Source organism: Lethenteron reissneri, chromosome 15 (genome assembly GCF_015708825.2).
Source record: "Lethenteron reissneri isolate LAM-NWPU_2019-01 chromosome 15, ASM1570882v1, whole genome shotgun sequence".
Classification (NCBI taxonomy): Eukaryota; Metazoa; Chordata; class Hyperoartia; order Petromyzontiformes; family Petromyzontidae; genus Lethenteron; species Lethenteron reissneri.
The window spans coordinates 809982-832818 of NC_083793.1; the positions used below are offsets into that span (position 1 = coordinate 809982).

At 52.8% G+C, this 22837-nt stretch overlaps 1 protein-coding gene across 2 annotated transcripts in view; it reads left to right on the forward strand.

Moving 5' to 3' along the window:
* The first annotated feature begins 3380 nt into the window (after positions 1-3380).
* Positions 3381-22837, forward strand: part of LOC133342568 (FERM domain-containing protein 4A-like) — a 103449-nt gene continuing 83992 nt past the window's right edge. For both annotated transcript variants that reach the window (XM_061551754.1, XM_061551752.1), the window contains exon 1: positions 3381-3464. In XM_061551754.1, coding sequence (XP_061407738.1) covers positions 3444-3464 — 21 coding nt within the window. In that variant the 5' untranslated portion in view covers positions 3381-3443. The remainder of the gene's footprint in view (positions 3465-22837) is intronic.

A 22837-nucleotide genomic window follows, 5' to 3' on the forward strand; every position in this document is an offset into this window, starting at 1 on the left:
ACATGTCGGTTAGAAATAAAACCTGTTCTTTTCTAGTACCGTTTCATGAAACGTATTTTTAAAAAAAAAATTGAATTTATATTTGTCTTGCTGCTCTTGCGTGTGACCGATATTCTTCAAGGAGGTGTCGTTTTTGTAGCCATCCTATACAATGTACAAACCCTTTATGATTGTCCGGCTTCTGGGTGTAGTGTGTTTCTGACAATTGGTGGCTCACAAGTGGTGAAATGTTACTCGCTTCTGGCTGTATTGTGAAACCAAAGAATAGGTTCTGCGAACACGTGCTGTTGACAAACACCAGTGCAACGAATGGGGCTTGCTTGGCTCCAGCTGGTCATTTAACTCGGGACCATGCAGTGTGTGAGTGGGCGGTGTTCAAGAAGACCCGAATTGAATGTCACCCATTGTGGTCAAGGTGGTCCTGTGTGTGTTTTTGTAATGGAAACCCAGCACCGTGTGTGTGCGTGTCAGACCGGGGCTCAATTACAACCGCAGTTCTGTCTTTCGTAGTGAAATGCAATCGCAGTGTAATAGTAATTCTAGAATCGGCTGACAATGCTGTTGTAATCATCAAAGTTCCGCGTGCTGGTCTGTGTATCTATTCGGGTATCGACAGCACGGCAGGGTTAAGCCCGGATAGAGCCAGGATGGGCGATCACCATTAACAGCAGCGACGCTAATTGTCAAGAGAGGGGGAGCATTCTTCCGTGCACGATCAGCAGTTGACCGGAATTGATTAAAGCAAGCCCCACTGATGATGAGACACCGGTTCCCGAGTTTGCTTGTCTTGAATCACTCCCACAAGGCTGTGGTGTGCGGCTGATATAAGAATAGGTCGCGCAATAATTACTTAATTATTTTGTTGACGTTGCTGGAGGTATGTGAAGGAGACGTGCTGCCTGCTTGTCCACGTTCCCGTTGGTAACGGGCAGCAGTAATGTTTTAGATGTTTTCATGCGGCCATTTGGCGCCCCGTCAACTCGCTGCACTTGCGAACCCAGCTTAACCCTCTGCGTCCATGCTTACTCAACGTTCCTTTCCCAGTTACATGTTTCGGTCCATCTCTCGATGCCTCGTATCGTAGCACCCCGAGGGCAATACCCACCTCTTAAGGCAAGCTGCAGCTTACCGGGGCAACCGTTGGTAAATCCCCGCATACGGCGTAGCGGGCAGCTGTAGCAGGAGGTGAACCTGTGCCGACCACCACCTTGGTGCCGAGCACTCTGACGACGCTCGAGCCGTCCGTGCGCAGCGCGCACCGACAAACGTCGCGGCGTGAGCGCCAGGTTCTGCCGAAAGCGGCATCGTTCCCGGCAGAGCGCGTGAGGAGTGTTGAGTGACTGATGCCAAGTAGCTTCGTGTCTGCCGGAGCACGCGTGCCTGCGACCAAGGGGCTGATAGACATCTCACTGGCAATGACAATGAAAAGGTCACGTGCTGGACATTTTAAAAACACGTGAAGATGCAGTTCTTTTATCTGTGCGCTGCAGGAGCGCTATCGCGAGAACGATTTTTCACCGCTGACTCGGGATCACGAGTGGAGATGGGCATCACCCGGTATTCTTGGCTTGGCCTCGAGACGTTGACTTTTGGCCTGAGTGGAGTTTCTAGGCCTTCCTGGCAAAACTGACGACGAGTGTCATGATCGCTCGCCTGATAAAATGAAAGATGAGGGCAAGAAGAGGTCATCGCGGCCAATGCTGCTGTCATCGCTTCCTGCTGCCAGATTTCACAAGTGCCGTTGTCATAAGGCGCTGAATGAGACGAGTAGCACTGCATTACCGAGAGCAGAATGTCTGCTGCCGGACGAAGGCTGCGGCACGCCGTGCCTCTCGTGGGGGGGGGGGGGGGGACACCGTTCTGATGCCGTTTCCCACCGATGTTAGCCACGCCCGGGACTCAAACCCAGGTCGCCAGGTTCATAGTGCAGCGTGTGCCAACTGCCTTGCCACTGCTCCACCCTACTCTAGACATCTGTATAATTTTTCTACTTTGGAAAAACAACCATAATTCCGATGGCTATTACACATGGTGGCCTCTTAAGTTTGATCCGAACATCTTAGAGCCCCAGAGTCTTCCTTTTGTCGTGGCTCTGGGTGCTGCTGCGATACCTCTCGGCCACCCTCCCTCCTTCATCATCATCGTCATCATTCTGGGCTTTTGTATCGTTTCCTCTCTCCTGCCTTGGGATGTTCAGCTTCCTCTGCACGCGCGTGTAAGAGTCTTGAGATGCGCTTCTATTGAGACAGCCGCTTGTGTTTTTTTTAAATAACCCGGTTCTCCGCCCGTGTGCTGTATCACAGACGCGCTGAGCCGCGGGCTCCCATCTCTTATCACTGAAGCCGATCTCTATTCTTTCGAACGATATTACGTACGCAAAAACATCTATTCCGCTATTGCAAAAGCCGAATTGTTAGATGCTGTACATTCAGAAGCCACGAGAGTTGTATTTTTGCCTTTGAGCTATGATTATCGTGGCATTTCAGAAATGAACTGAATGCACTTGAAGGCACTGCGTTTGGGCTATGAATAGGGGACATCTGTGCCACGCCAGTATGCTATGCTGGCAGCACACACGAACGCACGCACACATGCTGGAAAACACGCCCTCAGTTGCCAAGCGGAGCCAGCAATAGAAGTCCCCGTTACGCATGCGAACATTCCTGCAGTGATTCTTGCTCCGGCAACGCAAAACATTTGAACGGAGTTTTCGCGAAATGCGTTTGTGTTGACTGTGAGATCGGTCTCGCCGAGATCGGTCGCACGCCCAGTGGCCCGTTGAGCAAGGGCCGGGAATTGTTCCTCGAGACCGGCTATCAACTGCGACAGCTGCGGAATCTGGCAGAAGGAAGGGAGCGATAGCGAGGTCTGGTGACGTCAACGGCTTTGGCCGTGACGTCCTCTTGATCTTGATCGCGTTGTTAAAGTGTCTAAAACTTCTTAGCTTTCCTACTGGGTATTAAGCGAGCACTGGCCGGTGGTGATTGAGCGTGGAGACGCCCGAGTTGAGTTTCGACGCGCACGCTTTGCGTACGCGCTGAAGGAACCCGTGTGCCCTGCTTCGTGTTGCTGTGGACATCCCCTGCCGCTCGCGTCTCGTCGCCGCCAGCGCCCCACACTCGCGCGCACGAGCAGCGGCAGTGGGACGAGGCGGCTCTGCAGCTCCCCACGGAGCGCCCCGCGGGCCGAGCGAGCCCTTGCACGGCGGCGGGGCTCGAAAATAAACCTCCGTGGAATTCTCCATCGGGCTCTCGAGTGACACACTGTCTCCCTCGCTCGCTCGCTCGCTCCCTACCCCTCTCGCCTGCTCGTCTCACGAGCGACGGGGAGGGGTTAATTTAGCCGTGAGCTTTAGAGGAGACGCCGCCGGCACTGCGCGGAGGCTCGCTGAAGAGACCGCAACGGCGCTGTGTTGGAAAGTCGCTGACGCCCAGCCTGGGGCAATGGGCAGGGGCAAATGCAAGGTATTGTGTCTGTACACGTGTGTGTGTCTGCACACGTGTGTGTGTCTGTACACGTGTGTTTGTGTGGACATACACGGGTTCGATTGCTGCTCATGAACATCACCAAGTAGACGGTTGTGGGCTGGCAGACGGACGGACGTGGTGCCGGCCACCACCATTCCTGTACCATGCCGGACGAACCGGGCTACCACCAACCTCACTTTGCTGCTGTGCTCTGGGAGGCGAAGTGAGAGCTCGCCTTCTGTGTTGCTGTGGTTTTTAGAAAATTATTTTCAATCTAAATATGTAAAGACGGCTTGGGTGGAAAATCAACCGCCAAATGTCTTGCTTCTCACTCGAGTGTGTGGTGGAAATTCCACATTGGGGCAGTCTTTCCATTAGGCAACTACTGCGATAAGTCGGCTCTATATATAATATATATCTATTTATAAGCTCATTACTGCAGTGACATTTCATATGCCCTGTATTGAGACACCTGCTTAAGTGCTTCTTGTTTTGCAAGGTGAATTTGTTTTGCCCAACCTACGTGTGATGGCAGTCTAACATAGATAATGTGAAAGGTTCTTCTGATGTCCAAGGTGACACTTTGGTAATTCTCCGTCCAGATGATCCGATGACTGTCTCATAGGAGCTGTGGCTCCGAAGTGAACGCTGCGACCGCTGCACCCGACTGCCCCGTTTAAGCAGATCCACGTAAACTTAGCCCGCTATATCCAGCCACACGTTTCGTGTGCCTATTAAAAACAACGCGAGCCTGTAAACAAACTCCGTGTGGGCCGTCATGAAGCCAGAATAGCCAGAGTCTCCCTGCTGGGAGCAAGTCTTGTTCACCAACACCATCTCCACCTCCCACCTGCGCTGCTACGGAGAGTGCAGCGCCCGGTCACGTGTGCTCCTAACCATCGGCTTGTTGCGAACCCCTTTTGAGGTTAGCATTCCCTGCTATAGGAATGTGGAACGGGGTCGCACCTCTCGCGCTCGTCCGTGCAGGGAGACGCGCCGACTGTGACGTGTAGGCGCCACGAGACTACGCACACGCACCGGGCACGTGCGACGCTCGCGTTGGGAACGTGAGCACGTGGCTTCCTGCCCCCGAGCCCGCGTGGCCGTCTGCCCGGTCACTGACACTCGACTCTGGAATGTCTCTTCTCCTCATCCCCTTCCCCTGCCACCACCATCACCACCGCCACCACCAACACCACCACCATTATCACCACCACCACCGCCATCAACACCACCAACACCACCAACACCACCAACATCACCATCACCACCATTATCACCACCGCCACCACGGAGATCAAGGCCACCGTAGTCCAAGGCAGTGAGGCCACCACACCTCTCACTCTTAATTTTTTTTTGCCACAATTTTGATTTTGCTCCATGTTAGACACTTGGCCTCCATGATCCGCTCTTGACAGTCTAACCATGAAGACGATGATCCTTCGTGTAGCCTTAACGGACTTGCGCCAAAAGCTGTGAGCGAGTACCTAGGAAGGCCGGCACGACACACGAGAGGGGGTGTGTGGTCCAGCACCGCACCCCATCGCTTCACTGCACGCCGCGTGGCTGAATGCGCCGTGGATTTGGTAACTCGAGGGCGGGTGAAGCTCCCTGCGGTTGGATGGTGGTGGCGAGCGAGGTGGTGGCTGCGTGGTCTCGGCAGAGTTGCCCCTTGTGGAATCTGTCAACGTCACCGGGATTTCAGAATGAGAATCTTTATCGATGCTGGAGCTATAATGCTCTCTTTCACAGATGTCCAGTAGAGTTGGACCATAGTGGGCACCATAGCAAGGCGATTTCTGACCTCTCCACGCGTCGTTAGATTTGGCGTGGAAGACGCCGTCACTGCGTTGACCGCCACCTCAGAGTTGGCGGCGTCCTAAAAAATGCAGCGCTCCGCAGGTGCAGGGTTGGTGGCTCGCGCAGAGATTGCGTGCGGACACCCAACCCACAGTTCTACAAGTTCGACCGTAGGTGGCAGCAGAGCAAGTCTGTTTCTGACGTTGTGAGTTTATTCCCCTCATAGGCGTGGGTTTTCTCCAAGTGATCTGGTGCCCTTCCACACGAATGCGAAAATTTCCCAAACGTCCCAAGCAGCGGGGCTCTCAGCATTTCATTACTAAAAATGTGCAGCCCTTTTGTCAGTCCACAATACCAGATGTGCAGAACACAGGTTGGTGAAGGTGTGGAGTGTAGTAGTGAAGTGCGGAAGCCGGCAATTCATTTTGCTCCACTATCTGCTGCCTACGGTGTCGCGCAGACCCCTGTAGCTGCCAATGAAAAGCTGGCTTGCGTAATGGCGGTCCCACATTGAGGCAGTCTCCAGGCTCCACCTGCTGAGCTTGTGTGACGTCATGAGATCGGGCGCATTTCCGATGATTTTGGCCACGGGCCGCTGCTATAGGAATGTGCCATTCCCACCGCTGGCTCAGGATCGCCAATGAAGGCGAGCGTTTGCCCTCTTCTCGATTGAGCAGGGAGTCACCGGGACTGCGACCCCGCGAGGTTGGCACAGCTGCACACGCACACGACCCCTGGCACAAGCACGACCTCTCACGAAGAATCCAACGGTGAACGCCTCCGTCGGCCTTCGACGTTGAGCCTGAAACTCGTTGACCAAATATTTACCGGTGGCCACCGCCACCGCTACCGCGAACAGAGGGGACACCGCACGTGAGAGCCGCTGGTGCAGAGGGAGGGGTGGCGGGTGCCGTGACCCCGGGCCCAGCCGATGTTTTCAGACGCTTCCCTTCCGCGCCGGTGCCTGCGCATAATGCCCCTTTGCTGGCAATGGGGGCTGAGGGAGCGCTGGTTGGAGGAGGCTCTCTGCCCGGTTAGGGCAATGTGACCTCATTTTTGTTTTGTTGATTGTCTCCCCCCCCTCTCTCGATTCCATTCGTGCTATCGGCGTCTTGTGGCGAGATGGAGAAATTTTGCGTTGAGAATTTGCAGCGAGCGGCGCACCACCTTGCGCTAGAAGAGCGGCTGCCGAAGAGGTCGCAAAACTGCACGCTCGTCTCTGGGCGAACGCGTCTACGTTGGCAGCCTCGAGGGACGAAACCAGAGGTCCTGTTTGTTTGAGGACATCACCGGCGACTTCCAACAAATTGGGTCGCGTTTTTCTCTACCCCGGACGGTGGACGACAAGCGAAGTCGACCCTTGACGAGGATTTTAACTTTGTACGGGCACAGATGGAGATGGAAGCAGCCACGCACGGCCACGCACGCGCCGTGCCTGCCCCCGGCACCTCCAATTAGCGCGGCTGGTTACGTACGGTGCGAAAGAAGTTGGACATACGTACGTACCCATCCCAGTCCGTGGGGGAATGGGGATCACGGCGGGCTCGGTGTTCACGAAGCTGTGTGGCGCTAGAGATTTATTTTGTCGCTTGCTGGTTTATCCCACCGGGTGGCGCTGTGGTTGGAGTGTTATTTAATGCTTTCGAAAAAAAGATTTAGCCTTTCTGGCCTAAATACGGGTGTTAAGATGTTCAAACACAAAAATAAACACCAATTACCACACTAAATTGTGGTAAAAAAACACATGCAAATGAATATGCTTTGATAATGTATGCACTGTACTTGAAACTGATTGGCCTGTACCAGAGACCGGCTGTATGGCATTGTCTCACCGGTACTGTCGACCAAAGGCTGATAAAAAGTGAGCGGAACCAGGACAATGCACACATCAAAGCGTTCAATAGCTCGGGTTGAGCAGTTATAGCTATGACCCCCTTTTGCCGGTATCAAGATATTGAATGAAAAAAGGCTTTACCCTTTCTGCGCAATGACAGCTAACGGGCCCCATAGCTGGCAGTCAAAGTGTTGTGAGCACATTCGTCAGGGCTCGGCTCAGCAGCGTGAACATATCGCGAGTTGAGTTTCTCTCGAGACGCTGCTGCGTCTTCAGCACCTCTGCTTTGTCGTGAGTGTGGGACCCCTCGAGCCGCTTGGGGACTGAGCTGCAGCTCGGCTGTTCACGCGGGCAGCAGCCGCCGCAGAGAGGAGCCCAACGTGCGCTCGTTCGTGCGGAGAGGCATTTGACTTCTCTCGCTGTTAAACACACGAACTAGACTCTGCTTTAAGTATATATTTGCCCTGAGCTCAGCGCACTCTATATTAAACCCAAATGCAACTTGACAGGCGAACGGTGATCTCAAACGAAACCGCGTCTCCGCGGTTAAACCCAACGCTTCTTCATATATTTTTTTACGACTTCGATTACTGGGTCGGTAGCCGACTAATACGTGCCACATTCGGACGGACGTAAACCGATCGGCTCGCCGAACGTTGAGCGTCTACTCGGAGCTGTGAACGCCTACGTGCGTTCTCCGGCTTGCGCTCTAACAACCATGCCAAGCGGCCCTTTCGTTCCCGCGGCCGAATGCGGAGCGGTGCATTACGAATGTGACAACTTTGATTTGCGCTTAACGGGGAATGGGTCTGGACATTCATTCACTGCACAGGGAGTGCCAATTGAGATGCAGGCTGGCACCCAATTCAATTTGACCGCTGTAATTGGCGCCATTAAAACATTAAATTAAATTAAATGCCGCGAGTCTTAATTCACTGGAGCTGCATTATGCATTGTGTGTGTTTATAGCTAATATCATTTCACTTGGATTTACTGTCTCAAGAGGTTAGCGTTGCAGTATTGGAGTCGACGTGGTGCAGGGGACATATCAACATATGAAAGTCCTAGGGGCAAGTGCCGTTAGCGGGCACCTTAAGCCCAGAACATCACACAAAAGGGGAGGTATGTAGGGCTCTGTATCAGGCTGCCTTTGTCTCCCCGGTGCTCAGGTTAACACACTGCACCAGGCGCTGAAATGCGTTGCACCAAGTCGGTGATTTCCTGCTCAACTGAGCGCTGAGAGGCAGTCTTGTTGGCATGCCTGAGCCAATGGGGGAAATCCTCATTCTCGCCATTGCTTATTTTGCACACACAGCTGTACTTATTTTATCGACCCCCGGAGGGATGATGGGAGTCGAATGTAAATCACAGTCAGGGTTGAAATTGCTCATCCCCTCTAGGGCAAATACAGTTGTGCAATTCCTTTGACCAGATTGTCTAGGACGTGCCCGCCCTCGCCAGCTCTCGCCAGCCCTCGCCCGCCCTCGCCAGCTCTCGGGTGCTGAGCGGGCACTGGGCGGGTGCTGAGCGGGCGCAGTGGGCGAGAGGTTGGTTCGCCGAACTTGGATTGATGACCTCCGTGTGTACAGCAGGTGCTCCAGCTGGCTTGGGCTGTTGGTAGCAAAGGACAGGGCAGCAAAATGTTGGTTAGTACCATGCTCCTACGTCTATGCACTCCACCTTCCTCGCTGATCAGCGTGGTGAAGTATCGTCAAATAGCCCCCTCCTCCCCCCGTGATTCACACAGCGAGCGGCGGGGGTGGCCCTTGTCCAGCAGTGGATGGACAGGGCTGCGTTGACGTTAACGTGCGGAACATCGACAGTCGCCACAGGGAATGTGGAATTGCCATTCCTGGTTCAATGCCATCGACGGAGATGGGCACAACTCCATTCTCTTACTGTGTGTGCATTGTGTACCTGGTGTAGCTGGTGCGGAGTGTAAAACACCGCCACTGGGGAGACAAAGGCGGCCGAGCGTGGTGCTCTCTACTCACCCCCTCGTGTGCCGTGCCAGCCTTCATAGGTGCTCGCTGACAACACTTGCCCCGAGAGCCAGTCGAGGCTATACGGGGGACCTTTATATTTGTACGTGTATATATACGGGCACGGTAAGAAATACCACAGCAGCAGTCGATTAAAAGGAGGAATGCCCCCGCGTGTTTGGGTGCTCGGCTCTGCCAAGACAAACATCCCGGCTCGCTTCCCGCTCTCACACACGGCAGCGGTGTGTGGTGGGAGAAGTTCCCAGCGCGTGCTTTGTAATGAGAATATAAACCCCGTTTCCAGTGCGAGTAATGTAGGCCTCGTGTGTGTACGCTCTACTTGTCTGTGCGTCTGTGTGTTTTGAGCTTTGCAGCGAAGGTCGAAGGGGGTGCCGCCACCACCGGCCACAGCCGGGCAGGTCGCTTCTGAAAATTAAGTTAATAGCTCATGGGGCTTTACCTGGTGAGATAAAAAAAAATGATGGTGATTTCTTTACCATTCCTAGACTTTGCACTCCTATCGTGTTTTTGTTGTTGTTGTTGTAACGTTCTGAAAAAGAGCTTAATAGCTCATCAGATTCCTGCAGTATAAATACATTTTCCGATTGTGATTCTGGACATTCCTCATGCTGACGGTGGGGGCCAGTCTCTTCATAGATCAACCACTCTTGCTAAATGCCTGAAGAATACCGAGCGGCTGAAGCGGGAATCGAACCGCCGTCTCCGTGCAGACTGCCTCGGCGGCGGGTGCCATGCGACCCCTCGTCGAGGTTGGCGGGCGTGAGTCGGAGAGAGCCCCCGTGGATCGTTCTCTCTCTCGGGCTATTTTTGAAAGCGCCGCGCTAGAAACGTGTGCGCTTTGTCAGCGGCGTGCGCGGCAGCAGCCCCGCGCCGTATTTTAGCCGTAATGATCCGTGCCGTCTCAGGAATGGAGGTGCCGGCATGAAGCGGTTTCCGGCGCTTGGGAGAGTCGCTCCTTCGCACGGGGAGCTGTCTGTTAGCGGCCGCTCTTCTGCTTCGGCGGGCTCGCGAACGCGTCGTATTTTCTCAACAAACGATGAATAACAAAGAGGCAGGGTGTTGTGGACCGGTCTCCTTGGGGCACAGCCTGTTCTAACAGGCAATCTCCCATGCAGGGTGTGGACCTATAGCGACTACCCCAGACACACCCTGCTAAGTACAAGCCTGATGGCAATTAAGATACAAGTTACTGATCATGCTCCGTTTGTATGGCTGTGGTAACGACGATTGTTAGCCAGCTCCACGGAGCTGTTGGTCGTATGCCCAACTCGCGGAAGGTTGCGAGTTCATTTCAGGGCTCGGGATTGACTCAACCCATCATCTCTCTGGCGTGGGATAGAGCGAGTACCACTTTGTCAGAAGTAAACAGTGGTCGTTCTTCGGCCATTTGTGTGCTGGTGTCAGGATCCAAATTAGCCAAATTCAAAGCTTCCCCCACTGATACAGCAGCAATCATCGTCTCTGTCCTGGTCTCTTGAGTTCTCACCTGGTTACAGTAAATATACTTGAAACTTGCCTCCTGGTGGTGGAAGGCAAAGGTCAACTTCTGATATAAGCACAGCTGTCCTTGCCGCCAAGAGGTGTGCTCATATCCAGCTTCTGCCGTGTTGTTTTTCGGGAGGCTGGTGCATGGACACGTTGGGACATCTTTGCTTTTTTAGTTTGTTTTGAATGCGAGTAAGTCCTCACGTATTGGGGGAAACGCTTACATTGCGCACAGGTCGTCTGTCCGGTATCTGCTTGCTCCACCGCTCCTTGCAGGCAGGATGGGGTTTTTGTTTTTGCGCGGTTCTTGGCGGCCAGGTGGACGCAGACACATCGAGTCGGCGGGGCTGCAGCGTGGATTTGAAGCTCGGATCCCAGCGGTCCTCGCTCAGTGCTCCGACGTGGCCATCATCGCGAGCTTCCCGAGACACGCATGCAGTCACGTCCCAGCGGCTTGTTAGATCCGCGAGCTGATAAGTGGCGTTGGGTCGTTGGTACGCAATTCTTTTTCCACGCTGCTACTTTCTTAGAGGTTATTTTCTTTCTGGTATTTTAAGTCTGCGCTTCCGTTGTGTGTTTATCGTTGCATACCGTGGTTGGGGGGGGGGATTTGCTGTTGTGATTTTTTTGCGTCTCAATCGGAGCTCTCGTTACAACTCTGTCTCACGGAATGTGCCAAATTCCAAGATTGAAAGTTTTTTTTAAATGCTCCCATTTAATGATGCAATGCACACTGGATTCATTCAAGAAACTGTCCTGCGATCTGTGTTACCTGACAGATTCGAAGCTTGAATCTGCCAGCTCCTCAGTGCATCGCGAGGTCAAGAGGTCATGCGGCCAATGCTACGGATGCCACCACGCCTCGTCTGTCATCCCTTCCTTCCGCCAGATCCCACAGCTGTCGCACAACACCGGACTCGTAGAATCGGATCCCACGGTGTCCCTCTCTCTTGCTTTCAGCCTTCCCCTTGGCTGCTGATCTCTGGGTACCACTTCAATGTTTGTCTCAGTAACCGGCCTCCTTTATCATGTACATGAGTTCCAACCATTGCAACCTTTCCTTTCTGTTCACATCGATGCAATGCCTTTAAGCCTCTTTCTGCAGTAACCTGTTGAGTAGATCCGCGAGCTGATAAGTGGCGTTGGGTCGTTGGTACGCAATTCTTTTTCCACGCTGCTACTTTCTTAGAGGTTATTTTCTTTCTGGTATTTTAAGTCTGCGCTTCCGTTGTGTGTTTATCGTTGCATACCGTGGTTGGGGGGGGGGATTTGCTGTTGTGATTTTTTTGCGTCTCAATCGGAGCTCTCGTTACAACTCTGTCTCACGGAATGTGCCAAATTCCAAGATTGAAAGTTTTTTTTAAATGCTCCCATTTAATGATGCAATGCACACTGGATTCATTCAAGAAACTGTCCTGCGATCTGTGTTACCTGACAGATTCGAAGCTTGAATCTGCCAGCTCCTCAGTGCATCGCGAGGTCAAGAGGTCATGCGGCCAATGCTACGGATGCCACCACGCCTCGTCTGTCATCCCTTCCTTCCGCCAGATCCCACAGCTGTCGCACAACACCGGACTCGTAGAATCGGATCCCACGGTGTCCCTCTCTCTTGCTTTCAGCCTTCCCCTTGGCTGCTGATCTCTGGGTACCACTTCAATGTTTGTCTCAGTAACCGGCCTCCTTTATCATGTACATGAGTTCCAACCATTGCAACCTTTCCTTTCTGTTCACATCGATGCAATGCCTTTAAGCCTCTTTCTGCAGTAACCTGTTGAGTAAATACGCAGTAAACTTGAGTGTTTTTGTCCGGTGTCATCGGTGACTGGGCTGAGCCATTCCAGCACACACAGTTCAGTTTGCGGCGAGCCGAACCTGCATTTGAACCATTGCCCTGAAACCGTCCCGGTTGAGTTCGGTGACCCTCGAACCTCCAACTGCAAACATCTTTTGTAAATCTCAACGGTATAGATCGCAATGACATCATCGAGATTACATCACGGTGCGTTAAACAGGACGTTCCACTCGAGCAATCGTTGTCCGCACCATCCGTGCTTGGAAGGATTTAAAAGCAGCGCAAGACCGCAGACTTTACCACCTCTGCCGTTGACGTTGGGTTTTGTAACAGAAAGCGGCCGTGTCACTCGGACCTCAGATCGCTTCCCTGTCTCCCAATCCGCTCTCAGACCGACTACAAGATTACCCTCGTCCTCTTCAACCTCCTCCGTGGAATCGCTTGTACCTGCCCCTCGCATCTCTCTTCTCGCCCCAACTCCCCTCGACGTCCCCCTCGACCATCCTGGGTCGGAGGTCTCCTGCCATTCCCCAGGGGCCTGAAACCTGAAACCTCCCTCCGCCGCACCGTCCGCACTCATCACTCGTGGCTCAAAGCTTTCCTCTTCTTGGCACTCTTGCCAATGTAGCCACTAAATTAGTTTTTGCTTTTGAAAGTATCCGGAATTCTGCACAAATTAGAACTCATTTCCATTCCACATCCCGCACACTTTTTGTAATTCAGAGACAGCATTGACCTTGCGGTGCGTTTTCGCCTAGGAGTGTTTTTTACCGAACTGTTGGCTTAACTTAATTGTTGGAGGCTGGGATTCGAACAAAGGCTTTTAGCAGTGTTGGGTCAAGCGCTCCGACAGGGACATTATTTACACTTTGACCACAACTTGTTCACAATGTTAATGGAAGCCTGCGGCTGTTACTTGCGGTTTGTGAAAACATAGAAATGCCGTTGGCCGTGAAGTTTAAACATTACGTCCTGACTAAATATGTGGGAGCGATTTGGGAAATGCCAAAACTACGTGGCACAGAGCCAGGCGGCTGCGTCAAATATTGGGAACGGCAAAAGGCGAACGCTCGCCGCAATTCACAATCTCAAAAATCCAAATCCAAAACGAGCAACGGGGCGACGATTGTGTCTGTCGGCGACCCCGCGCCCGCGCTGGGAATGCCACGTTTCCACGGTGGGGGCCCAATGCTCCCTCGAGGACAAACTACCGTTGACTCCCAACAAAGTGGTGCACATTTTATCTTTGCCAGAAAGGTGATGGGCTGGGTGATCCTGACCCAAATTTGACACACAGTGATGTTACAACTACGAGTGGTGGACTCTACCGGATTACACACGTAGACACATACACACGCACGCACGTTTTCACGTGTGTACACGTGAACACGCACGCACCTACACACAGCTATGTGTGTGTACGCACAGATGTACAGTGCACAGCGTTCAAAAAGCTCAAGTGTCTCCGTGCTGAGACGCGTGATGGGGCGGCACTCGCCATTGTTGAACTTTCCACGTTTCTATGGGGGGAGGCGGATACATCCAGAGGATCGCCACTGATTACCGATTGAAATTCGCAATGTAAACTCGATGTTTAAACATCAGCAGCAGTCGGTAATAATTACCGGGTGGTAAGTGTGTACGTTGTGGCCCGCCCTGTTGGTATGTACAGTTGCTCTGCGTATTTTTCCCGGTGGAGTACTGCGGGGGTCACTGGGCCGGATGCAAACCGCCCTGAGTTTGAGTTTGAAAGCGAAGCGGTCGATCGACGCCGAACAACTTTAGAACATAGAACCCGACTTGCAGGTGTCGTTGCTGCCGTTGAAATGCGACTGGGTGGTTTCTGTGGTTCCGAGAACTGTCATTCACGAAGTCGCACGTTCATATCCTTCACGTGAGTTCTGGTTTTATCATCGTCCCTCCAGGTGCAGGTGCAATAAAATGGTACCAACTTATCTGGGAAGTCGGCAGCGGGCAGGCTGTGGGTCGACTGGCTCCGGACCACTGCTTCAGTACCAGCAAGATGACCGCCGATTGTATACTTTACTCATTTGAGCAACGCTTTGAGTCCGGCTTTTCCAAACAGTTATATTTTACAATCATAAAATGTGTTTTGTAAGCGTTTGCAAGTTGTGATGAAAATTTATTTTTAATTACAAAACTGGCAGATAATTAATTTGCTAATTGTTAAAGATGACGTAAATTTCAGTGTTTTGTTAAGCCGCTGAGTTGTGTTGTCTATTGGAAGGCACGGCGTGAACAACTTGGGTCAAAATGTGCCACGTTCGAAAAATTACCCGCACATTACAAAATACTAAATTTAGAAGATATCCACGCATTGTTGTCCGACTGGGGAAACTGGGCAGGACTCATCATGCTGTGGCGTGATGAGAACAACGAGAGGCTGTTTCTGCATCGTCTACCTACGGGGCGAAAGTAAATGACAGTCACGTCATGCCCCTTACTCTGTGAAATACATTTACGATGATGATGATTACTATTTCCAATCATTACGCTTGTTGACCCAGGAAAACCTCGCTGAGTCTCGAGACTTTTTGGCAGGAGGGTCCTGCCCCGCTGCCAAAATTACTTGAACTGTCTTGGAAATTAAATGTCAAAGTTTTTAGGGTGGCCGTATAGACGGCCCCTGATTGGCTCGATGGGAGAGACGCTTCCTCGCCGGGCCCCGCTCCTCGGCGAACGCCGTCCACTCTGCGCCGCACTCTTTGATGCAGCTCTGTTTATAAGGTCACGACCCAGGCCTTCCTGAATTCCTCTGGCCTGGCAAAATGAAACAACGCATTGGGTTTGTCGAAGCCACACGTCGTGCGTCAGTCAGCGATGCTCTCCTGCTCTTGCGAGTCGCTTCTTCGTCTGAAGGGTTCCTATGAGGTTGTTCCCATAGTGACCATCAATGCAGAGCTATTGCTGGCAGCCTGCCCATCCCCCCTGCCATGGGAATGTGGAAATTCCAACACTCTATTTGAGTCATCGACACCTATGCGCTGGATATGGTGACCCCTTCCACAGGAACTTCGCATTCCTGCCGTCCACTCAGAACCACACTTTCACAAATGGCTCATTTGTGTGCACGCTCATTATGCCACGGGCTGTTTGCTGTCCGCTCTCCAGCAATCTGTGTGCTTTGCTAATTCCGTGCAGAAATTGAGCGTCTGAAGCGGGGAGTTGAACCACTTGCTCGGTGCGGAGAGACTCGGTGGCCGGTGCTCTAACCACATGGACTCGCTCGGCCGTGTTGGCTTTGCGCTGGGGAAAGGTGCCCGTTAGCTGGTGAACACGAAGCCTTGCCATCGGTGGGAACGCTTTCTGTCCCCCAGCCCTCTGCCGAGTTGGCCAGGCCCTTGTGTTGATCTTTCCACTCGACGTTGCCCACAATGCGGCGGCGCTAAAACAAAAATAGATGACGTGCGCTCGCTAAACGACTCGCTTTAGTTATGGAGAGGCCTGGCGGGAAGTTGCCAACAATGCGAGGTTGCACACGTTACGTTAAATAATGCTTTGGATTGCTGGGAGTCAAAAGTGTGGCCCTGCTCTAGCGAGCGTGGGGGGGGGGGGTGCTCATCCTCGTCAACGTGGGTGGAGCGGTGGCGCAGTGTCAGTGCGCTGCACTACAAACAGGCGAGCCGAGTTCGATTCCCGCTCACGGCCAACATTGCTGACGAATATCTGAACCGGGTCTGGGGCTCCCTTAGGTCGACTCAGCCTTAAATTAGTACCTGGTGTATTGTGTAACACATCAGCACCGGGGAGACAAAGGCGACCCACCCCCTCGTGTCACGTGCCAGCCTTCTTAGGTGCTGCTCGCGATCAGCACTTGCCCCAACAGTCTGCTCAGGCTACACGGGTGTAGACCTTTGCTTTTATCTTTGCTACCATGGTTCATGGATCTGACTCAATGGTTGGAAATGCCACATTCCTTTGGTGTCGGCCAGGCTCGCCATAAGATGACCACTTGCCAAAGCAAGATGCGACCCATCAGAGCTTTGGCAGTGGAGCGATGTGACGAGGGGGCTGTGCGGCGTGTCTGCCCTTGATCTGCGTGTGGGGCGCACAGCCTCGGAGCGACCATATTCTTCCTAGATTTGAAGCTTTCGTGACTGCAAGGATTCATACTCTTAGGTTTCGGTAAAGTCACGTAGGTAAAAATAAATAATATAAAGATGTTTTTATTATTATTTATTTTTACCTACGTGACTTTACCTAAAAAAACCTAAGAGCACGACCATATTCTCTCGGTGTTTGGGTTGCGCCCACCGTGAAAGAGCAGTTGGTGTGCCGGGTGAGGACGGGGCGCTGCTAATCTCCGGCGGCAGTCACAAGCCAAGTGGGAGAAGTTCCACAATCCCATGATGGGCCGGGGGGGGGGGGGGGGGTCCAGTTCTCATCCATAACACAACCGCTTCAGGCTTCCCAGAAAGTCGTTAGAATTAACGTAACGTGGTTTGGACTTTCATGGCACCCACAGTAATTGAATATCTGCCACAAACCCTACACTACTTTGGAATGTGTGGGTTCATTTGAGGGAAATGCAGTTATGTACAGCAATAATTGTGGGAGGCAGTGCAATTGGAAAGTTATGTTCCGATGTGGGCGGGTTGCTCCGAGGGCTCGTAATGACTGCATCGGAGCACGGGGTCGGCGCTGGAGCTGGCCTATTCTAATGATACCTTACCTGGAATCGCAAATCCATTCTGAGAATTAAATATGATTCCTAATGGGATCGGAATTGTGAAACCATTGGGGGGGGGGGGGGAGATTCAGGAAAGAAGAGAGGGCAGGTGGGGGCCTAGCCAGCCAGGCAGACACAGACGCGTACTCGTGTTCACGTAAAAGTAAAGGTGCAGCCTGCAATGGCTCGCTCACGCAGCTGCTGGCGGTAGACCTCCACTGGAGGGAGCTCTAGGGGAGCCCCTCTCGGGAGGGTATTTGGTCTACTCTTCCACGCTGGCCTGATATATTGTAGGAGGGTGGAGTACCCACACTTGACCCCACCGCACGCGACCTGCCGAACGACGGCCTGCGGTTGTGTGCCCGGTTCTCCTGCAGGGTGGATAGAGACGGGGGAGGGCGTTTAAAAAACTTGCATCGTTGGCCATGATAATAATAATAATGACACCCTCGGGTTTCTGCAATTAGCACGGGGCCTCAAAGTGCTTTGCATAGATCTCAAGTTGTGGAGGAAGCCTCTAAAAGCAGGTGAGCTTCAAGACGCCGTTTTACAAAGTGTAACACTCGGATTCAACTGCCGTGCCCGCAGATCGAACCGGCGACCTCCGGAGGTCCAGTGCGCTGCCACCACGAGCAGTGTGTGCCGATGTCAACGTGCGAATCGAGTGCCACTTTGGGGATGGTCAATGGTGGTTTTTCCTCTGGGAGATGCTGGCCCCTGGCATAATAATGTTGAATTTCCACCACTGGCTCCGACATGCCAGCGGGTATTATCGCCACCTCACTCTCGTCGGAGCAAGCGAGATGCCGACGTCGTGAGATGTAAACGTTGACGTCCTCCCCGGCGCGAGTGTGAACGTGTCCGCTCGCTCGCCTTGCTGGACGATCACCCCTGAGCCCTTTGTTTTGCAACACAGAGCAGTAAATTGAAATAACGGAGTGAATGAGTGAGGGGGACATTTGCCAAAATGTCTCTGTTTCTTGCCAACTGTGGCTCGGTGCAGAATGTACGCTGCACTAGAGCTTGATGGCATGCGCAGGTGTGTTCATCATTGCTTTTGCGCAATGCGGCGGGCGCTGCAGCATTGGCCTTTACAAAGCAGTGTCCCAATACACTGAAGCCAGAGGGGTTCGTTATACAATTGCCTTTGAAATATATTTCTATCAGTTCTAAGTAGGCCGGGTATAGCAGTCCATACCCGTGTGTGTGTGCTGCTTGTGCGGGGAGTGCTGGTGCAGTGATTAGCACTCTAGGCTACCCGATAAGAGTGGCGAACAACTGAACCGGTCCTTGGTTCAGATAAGTACTCGGTGCAGTGTGTAAACATCGGCACTGGCAAGACTGGGGCGGGCGGCGTGATGCTGGCCACCCACCCCCTCGTGTGCTGTGCCGGCATTAACAGGAGCTCGCTAACAGCGCTTGCCTCCAATACTCTTTGTGTTTGCATTGATTGTGAAAGTGAGTGAACCCACATCCCTGCTAATCTGATATGGTTTGAAGCGGCAGCGTTGCCATCGACACGAGCCGTGGTGCGTAACGATGGGCCCAGGAAGCGAATCACAATGGCCCAGTGCTGTGCCTGGAGCCGGTCCGACTGGGCATTGGGCAGGGCTGGTTCAAGTGGCTGCAGCTCAGTCGGCCCGGCCAACGCTCGCAACGTTACGCCGAGGTCAGGAGGTCATTACGGGCGACGTATTGATGCCACAATACCAGTGCTGTGCTGGATGCCTCGGCCGTTCCAATGGTGACTGGAGCTATGCAGTTTAAAATGTCGATTGAAAACTAATTTCTTTAAAACTGCTTTTTGTGCTTAGTTTGTTGTCCTTCCCCAGCGTCCTCCGATTAGCACGGTTGTCTACGCACAGTACGAAAGGAGTTTTCAACTCGCACACACAACCACTAGGGACCATTCTCAGTCTCATCACCACCGCCACCAGCGGCTGGAGGCCTTCCCCTCGGTCACCGCGCTGAGGGCGCCACCCCAACGGCCGCCTCGGTGACCTGGGCTCCTCCACCCTGCACGTGTCCCACCTCAAGCCACCACTTTGTTGTTGTGATGTCCTCATCTGAACTTGTGAAGTTGTTCACCCTATCCTGCAGTGGAATGCATTGCATTCATTCCTTTATTCGGAGGCAACAAGTTTCTTTACGACAGTATTTCATACTCGTGTACTTTATTTACCCGTTAAAAGCCTCCCCTGATTCTTTTATGATTCTGCTGAATTTGGATGTTTAGCCATTTCCTATTTAGTAAGTGTGTTTCTATTTGTATCGGAGTAGAAACTGGAGTGACTGGAGAAGAGCCAGGTGGGCAAGGCGATACCTCGGAAATTGGTGTCCTTGGGTCCCTGGCTTACTTGCTGTACTACCTTTTAAGGCTCAACAGAAGGTTGACACCCAGCCATGGTTAACCTCATTTACAGATGGTATCTGAACCGGTCCTGGGTCTCCTTTCAACTGGAGACTTGCAGTGTCAAAGGGTTCTGGGTGAAATGAAGGATGCCACCAATTTGACTGCTTTAATTGAATATCTTCTGGGGTGTGTAAACATGAGCATTGGGGACACAAGGTGGCCGGACGTGATGCTGGCCACCCATCCCCTCGTGTGCCATGCCAGCCTTAATAGGTGTTCGCTAACAGCACTTGCACCAACAGCCCGTCAGCAGTCTCTGTGGGTACGTGCGTGTGATTGTGTGAGTGTGTGCGTACGTTCGTGTTCATACGTGTGTTTGTGGTGTGTGTGTCTGTGCGTGTGCCTGTGCGTGCGTGTGCGTGAGTGTGTCTGCGTGCGTGTCCGTGTGCGTGTGCGTGTCCGTGAGTGTGCCTGTGTGTGTGCGTGCATGTGTCTGTGCGTGCGTGTCCGTGACTGTGCCTGTGTAGGAGTTTACGATCGGTTGTGTGCCTGTTCCTGGTTGAAGGTTTTATTTATTCTGCATTTACGCTTAGCTGCGTGCACAATTCACGGTCTGCCTCATGCACGTGCGTTTTATTGCAAGCTCTGTTATTAAAGTCCGTGCGTTCCTCGGGCACTGCAGCTGACTGGCCCCCCACTCCCCACTCTGTATCTCACAGCCCCCCCCATACCCCGGCTCTCTCCTGTGGTCGTGCCTGGATACTATCACTTGAGCACAGCCTCACAGATGACACAAGGCCACGGCACACAATGTAGTTTATCTCACAGTGAGACACCACAACCGTTTATTATAAACACACTATTATAATAATACGAATTGTATACAAAGACAAAGATCCCCCCCTCCCCAGAACCTCAACAGATTGTTGGGGCAAGTGTTGTTCACGAGCAGTGACGAAGGCCGGCAAGGCACACGAGGGGTGGGTGTTGCTAGCACCACGCCCGACCACTTCCTATGGCTTTTGTTTACACACCGAACCTCCGATTAACATGGTTAGCTTGGTACGGTGCGAAATAAGTTCAACATGCATACACGTATAAGGCTGTGTCTGCTGTTTCGACCCCGGGGAAGCCCATGTATTCATGTATTCGTCACTGATGTTGGCTATGAGCGGGGAATCGTACTCGATTCGACGGGTTCGTAGCGCTGCGTGCTAACCGCCACACTACCGCTGCCACACCATGTATGATACATACATGTACGAGCATGTATGTATGTTGAACTTCTTTTCGCACCAACTAGCCAACGGTGCTAATCAGAGGTGCGGGGGAAGGCCAACAAACTAAGGCGTTAAAACAGGTGTCGAGCAAATGACGCTGAGATGTTGGTGGTTTGGCCACATTTGTAATTGCAGCTTAAATGAGAACCCAGAGTGGAAGCATCTTGAACACTCCTGGCATTTGCGACAGTCTTGCAGCCCAACGCTCTTCCGAAGTCACTGCACTGGTTAATGTACCGGCAGTATTAACCAGGGCGGGTGCTGGGCCCGAACCGCGAATATTCGGCAGCAAGGGGTCAAAAGGCACTGCCGCTTGGCCAAGGCCAAGGGCTTGCCAGGAGCCGGCTGCTCGGGCGTGTTGTGTCTGAGCGAGCGGCACGGCCGGAACGATGCACACCTGGCGGCCACTGGGCGCCCTGCAGTGCCAATGTTAACCACATCGCTATGCAAGATGCTCGTTTCAGGCTAAGTCAACCTAAAAGACGCCCGAGCCGGATTCAAGTGCCACTGTTGTTGCGTGTGCGCCGTGGTCAGCATTGGAAGCGAGGTGCGGGACGAGGCTGGGAGATTCTGGTTGTGGAGTCCGCGTTTCAGCAGTGAGCCGATGATGTCAGCCTGGTCACCAATGGTTACACAAAATACACAATATTGAATTTGCGTGTGATTTTTACAAAATTTATTGCAGCTCTACAATGTGCCATTACCAGCCTTGAGGCAATATGAGATATTTAACTTGTATTTATAATGGCAGCGATCAAATATCTCCAGAGGATAAGAACTCTATAATACCCACAAAGTGGTCTTCTTGTTTATGACCCCCTGGAATGATGGGTCAAGTTAAACCACCAACATTACAGTTTGAGGTCTCGACCTTCGAATCCACCATTCAAGGCACGGCTCTATCTGACCGGATCATACAATGGCATATTATTATTATTATTACCACGACTACTATTCATTATAAACCCACTATGAACCAACACAGAAATGAAAGGTGCAATATTTCCATCGTGCCAAAAAAACAAGTTCAATCCCCTGGAGTTGGGAGCGGCATGGGTTTATCGCGCACGCCACTTCCAAGCGCGAACAAAGGTGCTCATTATAGCGAAGCCGCCCTCCTCCTCCTCCTCGCCGCGCTCACGCCTGGCGCGCTGCCCTTCTGCGGCTCTCCCTGGAGGGTATCGCCGTTGGGCTGGCTGGGGGGGGGGGGGGGTGGAGGTGGTCACTGCAATCGGGGCCTGAAGGACTTTTGAGCTGGAAATGTGTAAATGGTGCCGAGCCCTGCGTGGGCCCCCGCGGGGTGGGTGGGTCGCCACCACGGCTGGAAATCGACGTCGTCGAGAGGCCTCGGCGCGCGTTGCAAACCTCCGCCACCCCCCCCCAAAATCTCTCTTCGCCTTCGTCACGTACCCTGCCCAGCAAGAGAAGAGTCTGTCCCGACATAGCCGGGGGGTTCCTGGCTCGTGGCTGTCCGCCACCGCGTTACGAGTCGAAGTCGCGGTCGGGCGTCGACTCGGCTCGTCGCCCTTGCGGTGTTGGCGAATCGAGTGCCGCTTTGCGGGCGGCGCGCGCGGCGCCCTTCCGGCGCGGAGACACCGTCGCGGCGTTACGCCGCTGGCAGCCGGGCCAAGTTGAGCGCCACCGCCACGTTTACTGAAGCTGGGAGTCAACTCCGACTCCAGCGTGGCGTGGATCCGTCGGGCGCGTGACGGCCGCATCCCGTGGACGGAGGCTGAGCAGAGGGGAGGAGGGGGCCACTGATTGGGGCATTATCTGTCCCCCTGACAAAGACCCCAGGCTTTGAACTCAGGGGTGCTGGTTCATCACCTAAACACAAGCATAATGTGATGTCGACTCAGGAACTCACAGACTCGGGCTTGGTGCCGTGATATGGATATCATCCTCAAGAGAAAGACGCCGCGTGACAAGGAGGGGGAAGAACACATGGCCTAATTTACTCTGGTTCATCTTCTTGGATCTTTCGGTAAAGTCACGTAGTAGGGAAGTAATAAAATAATAAAAATAAAACATAATAATATTACTTCCCTACTACGTGACTTTACCGAAAGAACCAAGAAGATTAATCCCTGCAGTCACGAAAGCTTTAAATCGAAATTTACTCTGGTTCATTGC